This window comes from Merops nubicus, unplaced genomic scaffold (genome assembly GCF_000691845.1).
Source record: "Merops nubicus isolate BGI_N331 unplaced genomic scaffold, ASM69184v1 scaffold13990, whole genome shotgun sequence".
Lineage (NCBI taxonomy): Eukaryota > Metazoa > Chordata > Aves > Coraciiformes > Meropidae > Merops > Merops nubicus.
The window spans coordinates 29141-42274 of NW_008583655.1; the positions used below are offsets into that span (position 1 = coordinate 29141).

Consider the following 13134-nt stretch of genomic DNA (forward strand, 5'->3'; position numbering starts at 1 on the left):
TTTACCAAAAAAGCCATAGTGAAGCAATTATAATTGTATTCTTCCCCCAGCCACTGAAAGCAGGATTGTTCCTTAGTTGCTGAGGCTGTTCCCAGCCTGTCGAGGTCAGTGGAGCGCTTCCTGTGCTTGAACAACAGTTTGGTCATCCAGGTCATAAGTCAGTTTGGGCCCAAGAGCATTACAACGATATAAACACACAGCTTTTGGGGAGAGGAGAGAGCCTTTAAAACCTGCGGTCAGATTTTAGTGCTTGGTGTTCTTAAATTAAAATTGATGGCAGGAAAGGTCTGTAGGTCTTGTATCTTCCCTGTCTACTTATGGTTTGTAGCCCTTTGTTTCTACTCCTGAATGCTTTCTCAGGCCTTGGAGCTCGCCCTGCTCCAGCTGTTGATTTTGTTACAAGAATTGTCTTCATTTGCTTGTATTTTTAGAAGGAAACTTTACACAATATGCTGTGCTATCTTAAAATGACTCGTGTTCAGTAAGTTTACGTTTCAGACATATGCTGGGTTTTTGGGTTTTTTTTTGGTTTGGTTGGTTGTGTGGTGGGGTTTTTTTGTATGTGTTTTTTTTGTTTGGTTGGTTGGGTTTTTTTTGTTGTCGTTTTTGGTTTTTTGTTTGTTTTGGTTTTTTTTTTCACTTCGTCACACTTTATACCTCACTGTAATCATATCCGAGTGCTGTACCCTCATCTCCTTACCTGAGGCCCTCACGTGTTAGAGAGAAGATCTGTTTCCGTAGTTGTTAGGAACTGATCTTGGATTCTGGTGTGGTTGTCCCCAGTCTTTACTGGTGCTCAGCACCAACTCTTGGGAAGTAGCATGATGCTATGGACAGAATCCCATTTGGCTTCTCCTGTAAACTTTGCCCTGCCTCAAGAGCTTCCAGTGGCCACAACCAAAATTGAGGGCTCTCAGGAGATGTTGGGTGTGATATGATAGATTTGGCCTGCTCCTGCAATGCTGTTCTTCATGCCCCATTTCATGTCCTTGTGGTAGCTCCAGTAAAAGGTTCATCTCTCAGCTGATTGCCCTGTTCCTTTGGTTTTCTTTTGTTTAGCTATTCTGGATAGAGCTGCTAAACATGCAAGTGTAGGTAAAAATGTTAGGCTGTAGGGGTTGGAAGACACTGGAGCCTTGTCTGCCCTTTTTTCCACAGCTAAGCTACACCAACAGTTTAGCAATTTGTTCCAAAATTCCCAGAAGTAAATGGGCCTGTAACGCTTAGAGATACAAGACATTTGGGTGGTTTCGGAAGCACCAGGACTGTGACAGGCAGATGCTGTTTTGTTTGCAGAGGATTCTGGAAATGGAAATCACTCTTGGTCCTGCTGCTGCTTTGTGGCTAATTGCAAACCAGCTCATATTGTTACTAAAAATAGCTATCATTACCAACTGTGAATTCCTTAGAATATAAAGAATAATACTAAAACCCAGCCACCATCAAAAGCGCAAAACTGAGCGATCTCTTTGTGGTCTTCAGCATTACTGCAAGTACAGTAATGAATCTGTCCAGTTAATTTACAAGGTAATTTTCTGGAAAAACTTTTGTTTCCATTTCAGAGCTTGTTCATTAAATATTGCCTGTTGGGGAATATTATTTTGGCTCTTGCACTAGTACAGTGGATTTGACAGTAGTTTCTAAAAGGTCAGAATGCATAAAAGTTGTTTAAAACAATTTAGAATATATGGATGTAAAACACAAGATTGTTAACTAGACCAGACTAGGCATTTTAGTATAAGGAAGCTGGGGGTGAACCCAACACTGGCAGATAACTTCTGGCAAAGAGAAGTAGCCAACTCACTGATGTATGCTGTGTCCTCTGCCTTTTCTTCTTAGCACTTCTTGAAAAGAAAATTGACGTGTAATGTAAACTTTCTTTAAAAAAAAAAATGAAATCTGTTGTAGTTGAAGTTTACTCATGTAGCCCAAGTGAAGCTTTGTGGTATCCCTAAATGATGCTTAACTAAACTCCTGCTGCAGTTACGGAGTGAATAACTGTACAGAGAAGTTTGTGGTTTGTTTGAATGGAGAAGTGCAGAAAGGGTGTGTAGGTTTAACCTGTTGGTGCATCCTATTTCTTAGCTGTTTCAGAGGAAAGTCCGAGTGTCCTCAGTTAGTCTGAAGAGGCTCTTGACCTGAAAGAAATGAGACAAAAGACTACCTGTGTCTGAAGTGTACAGCCACAGTCTGAACTTACCTCTGTGTGTTATCTGCAGTGAAAGAGACCAATCAACTTTCAGTAATTTTATTAAGCATCAAGATGTAGCCATTTTTATTTGCAGGTGTTAGAATTGGTAGATGCGTACAGTGAAGGTTTGGATCTGGATTATATTTGTCTGCTGTGTGGTAGGAGTTACTAAGATGTTGGTACAGAAATGGTGAGAAACATTGACTGAACTGTCATTTTGATGATGAGGTTTAGGGGGAAGAGGAGGAGGCAGGTTTTTTGCTTGGAGGGGGCAAATGAAGTCTTTGTAAACAAATTCACTTGCCTATAAGCTAAGATTGGGTACTCTTATTTCCCGTTTTGCAAACTGTTATGTATTTAAGTTTTAGATGCTTGCAGGAAAAAAAAAATGAATCATATGTGTGAATTATGTGTGTGTGAGAGCATAATATATTAATTACGCAGAAAAGCCTACCTTCAGTTATTTTGGGGCATTTGTGGAGAAGAAAAATAAAGCAGGGATCATTTAAAAATACAACAGTTTGGTGAATGATTATATCACAAGTAATTTTGTACAGAATGAAAAAACTTGTTCTCTGCTAATATTCCTTTCAGTCCTTCAATTTGACATCACTAATGCTAACTGGCATAAGTACTTAAACCCTCCATCAGAAATACATTGCAAAAGATACCGTGAAGCTTGCTTCTTTTAAAGTGTCAGAGTGTTCATTCAGAAGCTATTGCATTCATGCAGTAAACCATACTTTGAGTGTAGGATCTTACAACATCTTCATTAAACCATGGGGGTTTTCAACTGACATAGCAACAAATCCATAACTAAAACTAAAATATGTCATTTAATTTGAAAGAAAGAAATAAAAGCTGAGAGAGAGAGAGGATCATCAAACCGCTTTTTCCAAGACTCAGAAAAAGGAATTTGGCTTTTAAGTAATGAAGTGATAACCATTTGTTTATTTTATAAACAAGCTAAATGATGGAAAAAGCTGTTAAATGGTAAAACGCAAGTAATTTTCCACACCCTGAGAATACAGGAGTGAACCAGCTAGCAGATACTGCATGCAAATATTAGGTTTTAAGTAGCAGTAATTGGTTCTGTTCTCAAACCCCACATCATGTGTGTCCTGACCTACCCTTGCAAAGGAAAAGTTATGTGTATGGGGCAGGAAGGAGGGAGAAAGGGAAACAGGGTTTCTGGCTAGAAGCCTGTTTTTGTTTAGATTTCAGTGGCAGAAGGCCTGACCTCTTTCTGCTTCCTTGTTATCTTTTTTTGTTTGTTTGTTTGCAATTTCATGGTGGCTGACTGTCTTCATGATTAGTCTAAAATAAATCAGGAGTTGATCCTTACTCTCTTCCCCTCCCTGGCCATCTGTAGATAGATCACTGACTGTAAAGTTTTTAGAAGAATATCAGTTTTGACTCTGATGAACTACATTGTCTGGTTAAGTGTCTTTACAAGGCATCACATGTAAGCTCTAAGAAGTCTTAATAAAGGCATAAAATAAAAGTACAGAAGATCATTTATTTATTTTAGAGCACCTTCTTAGACTAGTTTCTTTTAGGTGACTATTACAGAAGGTCTGAACCTCTGCAGTGTTAATTATTGTGAACTTGATTGTGAGTTTGTTGCTTTGTTTTTTGGTTTGGTTTTAAAACTAGACTTAGCTGGTTTGCTTTTATGGAAAACTAATTTCTTCTTTTGCATCTCTTCCAGTAATAGTTATGCACGAGTGCGAGCTGTGGTGATGACCCGGGATGACTCAAGTGGTGGATGGTTGCCACTTGGAGGGGGTGGACTAAGCTGTGTCACAGTCTTCAAAGTCATTCCCCAGGAAGAGAATAGCTGTGCTGATTTTCTTATCCATGGAGAACGACTCAGGGATAAAACGGTAACAGTTTATATCTGTTTAATGTTCCTGTTAAAACCACATGGGACTTAAGAATAGATGTTTGCTTATTGCTTGTAGACTAGAAGGTAAATTTTTAGACTTAGTAGAATGCTGTGGCTGAGCTTTTGTCCATATAAATGATTATATACCTAAAGAGCCAATTATTTGTTTTAGGTATAATACCATGCATTTCTATAATTAAGCATGCTTATCTTTTAGAAACCTGAAAATATATTTTTCGTTGCATATTTCCATCCATTCGGGAAAACACTTTGCTATTCAGTTTTTTCTTTCCAATGAAGGGTTAAAGTTAAATCTTCTTGTTGACCTGTTTATACACCAATGATATTGTGTTTAACAGGAGCCTTGGAAAATGAGATAACTTGTTAAAAACACAAAGTCTGAAGGAATGCCACCTTAATGATTCAGTTAGTTGTAGAATTTGGCTATGACAAAACATAGCTGTTGAAACGACTTCTGTGTTGGAAGAAAGAGCTGACAGGTCCAAGAATTGATCTGATTTGATGAACATATAGTATTAATTTCTCAGCTAAATTAAGTAAAATACCAGTAGTAAACTTCTCTTAAATAGCATCAGAAAAATCAGCCTCGGAGAAGGAAAACTGATACAGGATCTCAGCCATTTCTACACACAGACCTTTAGAAGACCAAATTGACTTACTGTAGACATTTTCTTGGTTATTTGTGTGACAGTTGAAAAGAGAGGGGGTCTTGCTGTGGAAACAAAGAAGTGGGGAAGGCACAGAACCTCCATCTTAATGACTTTTATCAAGAACTTTCTCTTTTCTGCCAATAATTTATGACTCCTGTGTAAGCTTAAAAGGCAGAATTGCTTCTTACACCATACTGCTGATTCCTTCTCGAGCACACCGCTTTCTTCCTTGAGACAGGACTGCTGAGTTTTCTGCCTTGACTGACTGTTGTAGGAAGAGAGCATATAAATAGAAATTCTGCTGACTCAGTTGTTTCAGCGAGGCGTAGTGCTATTAGCAGAGTACCCTGTGTTCCTGCACAGCTATGTGCACCTGCAGTTGCTTCCTCACTTTGCAGTAGTTCCCTTTAGAACATTTTTAGCCCTACTGAATCTCCTTATTGAGGAGCTTAAATGCATTTAGAGATGCTTGACAATTTTCTCTTAATTCTTAATACTTTTGACATTAACAGCTTCCCTTCAAAATCTGAGGGTAATAAAACGCTCAGAACTGAAGGCTGGTTTAAAGTTTCTCCCGTGTGCATATGAAAATGTTGTGGCCATCAGCATCCTGGTCTGTTTATGCTCTCTCTCCTGCTTCCCCTGGGCAAGCCTTGTTTCATTTCCACTTCTCATAGAAGGCTTTAAATGTCTCTGCTTCTCTTCCTGTCCAAGATCAAGCTCGTGCTAGTGTGAATATGTTTTCCAAACCTTTATTTTTCTGAACAGGTTTTTTGTGATTTTAATTTTATCCATTTTTGTGTGTCCCATCCTGTGTCCATCTATCCCCCTCTGCTGCCCCCGGATGTGACCTACTATTCTGTCGGGGCAGATTTTGATCTTGCTGCAGTTTTAGGAAGTTGCTGTTGGAAGTCAGCCCCTAAAAAACACAGGATAAAAGATGAAAGAAATGCAGCTGGGAAGAGCATCTCTCCAAAATATATATTGAATAAAGGTCAGAGAACTAACAAATACAGTTTCAGGCTGTGGGGAAGAATACTGTATAGCATAGTGGTGCTTTGGTAATGGAGTAAGAGGAATCTATGTATGCGTGTATTTTCTCAGACTTCAAATAATGCAGCTATAAGCAACAGCTAATGTGTAATGAATTAACAACAAAGTTGCACAGTATGCAACAAGACTTCTGATGGCATGAAAGAAACAAGAACCTCCCCTAAGGTATGCGAGGACATCATTAGGTCATGACAGTGTTTTCAGAAGGGTTGTAGCAGGGACAGGAAGAGAAATTGTTGGGCAAGGACCCAGTCTCTGATTCTAAAACTATTCTAATCATATGCTTTCAATTCTTTTAATGGTTTTACATTTGTTCTTAAGATGTTCCTGTGGATTTACTGTTCAAGCACAATAGTTAAGCTCTTCTCTAATGAAGCCAAGCAATTGGGTTTTTTTTTTAGTCCAAATAAAATTGCTTGCTGACTCCTATATTTCATAATACAAAAAAACGAACAAGAAAAACACCACCGAGAAGTTGAAATGTAGTTGTCTGTTCCAACTGAAAGAGTGAAGAAAGCCGTGCTCTCAAAGGCAACCCTGAAAAGGACTGCTGGTGATTAATTCAGTGGCATAAAATGCTATTTCTTCTTTTTCTTTAAAGATAAAGGGGAAGTTGTTATGGGTTTATCATATTTGCTGTTGAGCAGGAACCAAATATTTTTATTATCTTCTGATTTTGAGTGAGAGTTATACCGAGTCTGCTGTTTCTGTGCTCCAGCATTGCTCCAATTCATTTTAGAATGGCCTTGGTGTGTATCTGTATATCTGAATAGTGTTTGAAGTTAGTTATATGCTGTTTAGTTGGTTGCTCAGCTATTGTATTTGGAAAGAGAAAGTAGCAATATTGTTTTCAAAAAGCTTCCTAAACCATTTTGTACATTTCAGTCATTCAGACTTTAAGCACATGTTTAATCTACTGAAGTAACTATAAGTTATGGCTTTGTCAGCTGGACCACGATTTTGGGTTCACGCACTATTTTGTGAGGTGCACACAGCCATTTCTGCAGATAGTTCTGGGGATTAAAAAATACAGTAGTTGTTGCAAGTGGAGCCTTCCCTCCCACCCCCAAGTGGCATTATACACTGTCAAAATACCTTTATAACTAGATTATATTTTGATTTCCTCTTGCAAGTAAGTCTTTCTTTTGTGAACAGGCTCAGCTTCCAGAAAAGATGCAGAAATTCCCTTATCCTGGGAAACCTATAGTTGGAACTTGGAGCACTTTTTTGGGACACAAGGAACCATGGATTTTTAAATACCTCAGCTTAGAGAGCAAACAGAGTTCAGATCTGTGGTTTTACCACACATGGGATACATGGAAATCATAATGCCAGTTATTCAAACTATGTGTCAGTAGAAAGGTGGAATGTCTTCCAAAGTGACTTGAACTCCATAAGTGAGGTATTTCATGGAGGTCCAGATACCTTTTAAATGGTTATACTCTCAAAAAGAATGAGAGATCTTTTATCACTTCCCTTATTGTTTCTTCTAAACTAGCTTTGGTTGCTGCCTCTCCAGGTACTGCTTTGGACACTACATTGCAATTCCATTCCAGTGTGCCAGATCTCTCCATATATTTGATAGGATATGCAGGCATTTAATTTGGACTACATATCACACCTGTATAAATTAGATCCTTTGGGACTGAATATCAAAATATCGAAGTTCCTTGTTGGAAGGGTTTCTTGTCCTTTATATACCTGAGAGGTTGCGATCAGCCCTTTTACAAACCAGCTTCAAGCTACGTGTAGAACTTCCAAAATTTGTGTGCAGTACTGAATGATGTAAAACCCCCAGGGTGGTGGTTGAGGCCCCATCCCTGGGGGTCTTTAAGGCCAGGCTGAATGAGGCTCTGGGCAGCCTGATCTAGTGAGAGGTGTCCCTGCTCATGGCAGAGGGGTTAGAACTGGGTGATCCTTGTGGTCCCTTCCAACCCTGACAGATTCTGATCTGTTTTGGCAGAGGACTTTGGAGCCCTGGTGGCTTGGTGGTTGGACTTGATGATCTTGGAGGTCCCTTCCAACCTAAATGATTCTATGATTCTATGTCATGGGGTTCACAAAAAGCATCCTAGTTACTTGAGGAGAACATTGAAGTGGTGATACCATTGAGCTAATTTAGGAGAGAGAATGTTCTTCACTTCTTCACTCTGGTTGTTTAGATCTGTGTTGGAATGCAAGGGTGTTTCATGAAGGTTATGACAATTACACATTTCCCCCTTATTATTCTCTTCTTCCTAGATCTGGCTCCAGCCAGTCTGCTTGAAACAAACAGTTGCCCTCCTAACCTGGTCAGGTCTGCTGCTCTCTTTTACTGTGCTTACAGTAGCTCTCTTGTATCTTAATATCACTAGTGTTACACGTTAGGCTCAAGCTTACAGGTTTTTGGGCTTCGGTAAACTTCACATTTGTGAATGAAAAGTCTAATAGACTTCTCTGTTCTGCTTTATTTTATACTCCAGTCCTTTGCCATGCAAGTTTTTACTGAAAGAGGAGGAGGAGAAAAAAAAAAAAAAAAAAAAAAAAAAGGTAATTTTTTTTGGGCAATGAGAAAGGAGAAAAAGGAGGAAAAAAAAAAAAAAAAAAAAAAAAAAAGAGCTGATATCTTTTGGGTCATGAGTCAGGAGTAACAAATCAAAGTTTAAAATCTTTCTTTTGAAGAACAGGTAATTGTGTAAAGGGAGAGATACAAATCTGAAAGTGAATATAAGTACTGTTCTTTTCTAAAAATCTGCTGTTCAAAAACTTAATTTATCATTTACTTTTAAAATTTGCAATTTGCTTTAAAGTTTATGAAAAGATGGGTTATGGTACTGTCCTAACATCAGCTTTTGGAACTGAAGAAAAAGAAAGCACACACAGAATAATAATCGTGTCACAGGGCTGCAGTGTAACTGGGGCCGCACATGCTCTGTACCATGAACATTCTCAGGTCGTGCTACTTGATCCCAAGTCTAGAGAAAAGCCTTTGATACTCTTTAGCAGAAAAGGCATTCCAAAGTTCCATCAAAAACTATATGCTTATGTGTTTGTAGATTTGGGCTGGGAGTGAGAAATTATGAATGGATCTACCTATATGTGGTGTGAAAGTACAACTAGAAACAAGTAAAATAGTATCTAGTAGATAGAAATGTTCAATTATGGAGTCTGTTATCAAAATAGAAATTTACATCTAATGCATTAAAGTTTTTTATATTTGTTTCCAACACAAGCTTTAGAAAATGATGCTAATATCTTAAATGTTCATTTTTGTTTAAAAATATTGGTGCTTAAAGTGTTGAAATGTAGTTTCTGATTTTAGCAATTTATCTTGTCTACACCGGCCAAAGTTTCTCTATATAGATCACTGAGATTTACAAAGTTAGTTTTACAGTACTTCTTGTTGATATTTGAGGTGAAACTTCACACAAAATACAGTGTGAAAATAGGTGGTGTTTAATATAGTAGAGATTCCCTCAAAAGTGCTCACAGACCTAGAATACAGTGATGTGAGAAATCTTCTTAATTCCTCCTTCAAGGAGGAAACAAGTTTAAATTTGTCAAAAGGAGCAAAGAACGATCACTTAATATACCTTAGAACTATGGAATGAGATACACCTTATTTACTTATTTATTTATTGGCTGCAGTACATTTTTCTGCACATCTACAGTGAATAGTTAGATTTCTTCCTGTGCTCTCTTGTAAGCAGTTGTACCTATGTATTGTTGACCATTTAGGGAATTCAGAGTGGAGTAACAAAAATTATTTTAATGCTGAAAGGGTTTATATGTGCAGAAAGTATTTCGTTCTACTAGGGCACAGATAAAAGACAGAACAATTCAAGAGGAGATGATTAGTGGTGGACTGTAGGGTAGTGGGAATAAATAATGAAGAGCAGGGGAAAAAACACTATTTGTCGTAATTAGACAAGGGAAGGAGATGAAGAACACAAAGGATATGTAAGAATAATCTAAGTACAGACAAGTATTTTTTAACTCAGGAAAAATCTCCAAATTTATGTTTATAATTAAACTAATTTTTCCACATGCTGTAAGAAATTTTGTATTTTTCTCTCAAAAAGCTGTGTAGTAGTAATACTTTATGGAGAGTATGTAGTAGTAAAGCTTTATGGAGATACAGGTAGTCTTGCTGCACGTTTTATTCTACCTAGTGCTGCAGGAGCAGAACAGTGCATGCGCACCTTGGATTATTTCCTTTTTTTTAAATCAAGCAGCATTCAGTGTACCTATTACATAAAACCCAGCCAATCTGAGGTGGGAAAATTATGTGAAGAGTGAGATTTTGCTTTCTGACTGAATGTGCATGTATACCTGGAAGAGTTTTGTAGCCAAATAATTCTGTTAGATATTCCTAATTGCTGGTTTTATTATAGTTAAACATGAGCCATAAACGTATTTGTGTCTAGGTATGGGCAGTGATACATTCAAAAATAATTTCATTTTTATTCACTTTAGTTTTTTAAACTGTTCTCCTATATTATTTTCTGATGTATAGTAGCCTTTAAGCGAGAAAACTGACAAGACCTAAAAGCAGCATGGTGTTAGTCCAGTGTTCAAAAAATGTTACAGAATAAGTATACAAATCAAATTGCCAGTGTTACAGTAATACTTGGTATCAGCACAGTGATGGTATTTTTGGGTGTAGCTTGTTCCATTTGCTGAACGTCTAGGTAGTCTGTAGTGACCCAAGTGCTTGCTGGGGGCATGAGATACTTTGGGGGGTGGGTAGAGTCACCAGTGTAGAAATAGTGTTCTTAACCCATACCACCTCTCAGCAGTAAGTTGGCCACAATGGGAGCAAAGTTAAAATTACATCTCGTTATCAGGAAGAAATATAAACAGAGACTTTTATCTACTCTTCTGATATATGTTTACAGGCAATTCACAAAGACTACATTTTATTCTCAAATTTGATATATTAATTGGTGGTGTCTTTTTCCTTCTGTGTTCTTTCTGGAAGGTGGTCTTGGAATGCACATTAAAGAAGGACCTTGTTTACAACAAAGTTACCCCTACTTTTTACCACTGGAAGATTGATGACAAAAAGTTTGGCCTCACATTTCAGAGTCCTGCTGATGCAAGAGCATTTGACAGAGGTATTCGGAGAGCAGTAGAGGATATTTCTCAAGGTACGTGTTTTAGGTGAAGGGGTTGGTGGGGGCCATGGTGAGTGTTTAGTAAATGAGATAAGTCAAAACACTTTGCATAACATTAGTGCTGGCAGTATATAAGGATATGGATTGAATGAGATTTCAGCAGTTTTTAAATAGTACTCTGGCATTTCTAAAGTGCCATTTATTAAATTGTCTTAAATTGTTTCACAAACACTAATAAAGTAATTCCTGAAAAGTGAAGCCTCTCTTTTTTTCAAAGATGACAAAATGGAGGATGCTAGAGTGTTAGTGTCTTACTTGGATCTTCTCAGAAGCTTGTTGCAGCTTCTGTGTTCTTAGAGGATAAGTTACAGTGTTAAACGATTTGGGACTCCTTGAATTTCCTTTTTATCTGCACATACTTTCAGTTAAGAGTTTTGTTTGTTTAGCAACAGCTAGCAGAGTAGTTCTGAGGGCTCATTTATACAGGATTGTAGAAAAATTTACTCTAATATTGGCTAACTGGTTCTAGAGCTTCACTGACCTCATAGAAACTAGTGAGCAAATTGAAAATCAGTTCTGAGCGGAAAATGGGATAAATGTGTTGCTGGATGGGGAGGAGGAGGGAGGGAAGGAAGGAACAGAGTAGGTGTCTATTCAGTGGGGAGAATGTCTTTCAGTCTTGTAAAAAGTAACTCAAAGTAAGAAATTTAAACAATACTCTGCTCCATTTTGTGCTGTAAATATAGGGATTTAATGTGTGTTACTATGTTAGCAAATGGAGAAACATGTTTCTGAAGGGAAATGCTTTTTGACATACTAGAATGACTTGAATTGTGCTGATATCATCCATATACCTGCGAGAGAAATAATTAGAGAACATATGAGTCCTCTTCTCTCTTAGGGTGTCTCAGTTCCAATTTCTGCTGACTTGTAGCAAAATATAGCACGGTGTGCATTCACGCCAACCAAATGTATCTGCCTCTAGTTTTCAAAATCCCTTGCTTCAGACTCCTGATGACACTTTGAAAATGCTTTTATAAGAGAGGTGTGAACCAGAAAGAGAGGAGTGTGGATAGGAACACTCAGTATATGAAATAAAGTAGAAATGAATGGTACTTATTAAAATCAACATGAAATACTGGTTAAAAAAGTAAAGAAGCGCATTTATGTCATCACAACTGGATATTGAAGGATGATGTGGGAGCAGTAAATTGTAAATAAAAATAAACTTGTATATTTTTGTTGTTGGTTATTTTTAAATTTTTTTGTAGGTTATCCACCCTCTCAAAATGATGTTGAAGTGGCAGAAGACTGCTTTCAAGTGAGTTGTTTTGTTTTTTTTTAATAATAGTACAGCTATTTTTTAAGAGATTCATCAATTTTTGTTTTTATTAGTGAGAATAAGCAAAATATTAGCAATAGCAAAATTTATTTTAATGACATAAGTTTCAGAACATTTATCTAAAAGGCTTATAATATTCTCTGTCCTAAACTAAGTAGTTGGTATTTAATCAATAGGATGATTAACTGTCCTGAGTTCAATTTTTAAGTTTACGGTGTTTGTTCTAGGTCATGTGTTCTTTTTGAACTCATGGTACATGAAATATTCTTCTGTGGAAAAAATGAAATGGGTCAGGAATCTTCTGCTTTTGCGTGTGCATCCTGTTTGTTTTTGCAGTGATAGACACTTCTAACATTTTCTGGTTAGAGTTGGAAAGATGCTGAGGTAACAGTTTTAAGCATCTAGTCCAAACAGGGGTGGAAGTTGAGATGATTTTTAAAAACACACTGAAGATAAAGAGATTCGGATTTTTCTTGATCCTTAATTGCACCATTCCATTTCTGTAGGTGATGGCATAAGAGGTAAAAGTCTCCTACTATGCTTCAGAGCTGTAGTGCTTTACACAAATGCCATGTCAAATGCTGTAACACAGGTGTGTAGCATTGCCTGGGGGTAGCCAAGAATCCATGTAATTAAAAGGCCAGTAAAAATAAATACTATGGATACATACATACAGTAAATGGCTGTAATGTAACTGTGTAAAAAACTACTTGTCATCTCTTCTCTCCTGTTTTCTGTTCCAGTTTCAGGGAAAGTCTTGCCTTTATTCACACATACATTCAGTTTCAGAGTTCAGATATTTAAATCAATATGAATCTGATACAGAAACAAGTTGACTCATGTGTCTCAGTGACTATTCAGAAAACTGATGGTATTCTTAAGTGATTTCTTGA

General features: G+C 37.4%; 1 protein-coding gene across 1 annotated transcript; it reads left to right on the forward strand.

The window, feature by feature from the left end:
- Positions 1-3902: 3902 nt before the first annotated feature.
- Positions 3903-12220, forward strand: LOC103774329 (sprouty-related, EVH1 domain-containing protein 1-like; the record flags this gene model as incomplete). The annotated part of the gene is made up of 3 exons (XM_008941725.1): positions 3903-4077; positions 10764-10932; positions 12171-12220. Coding segments are annotated over 3 exons (394 nt in total), but the record flags the coding sequence as incomplete, so codon positions are not given.
- Positions 12221-13134: the final 914 nt, after the last annotated feature.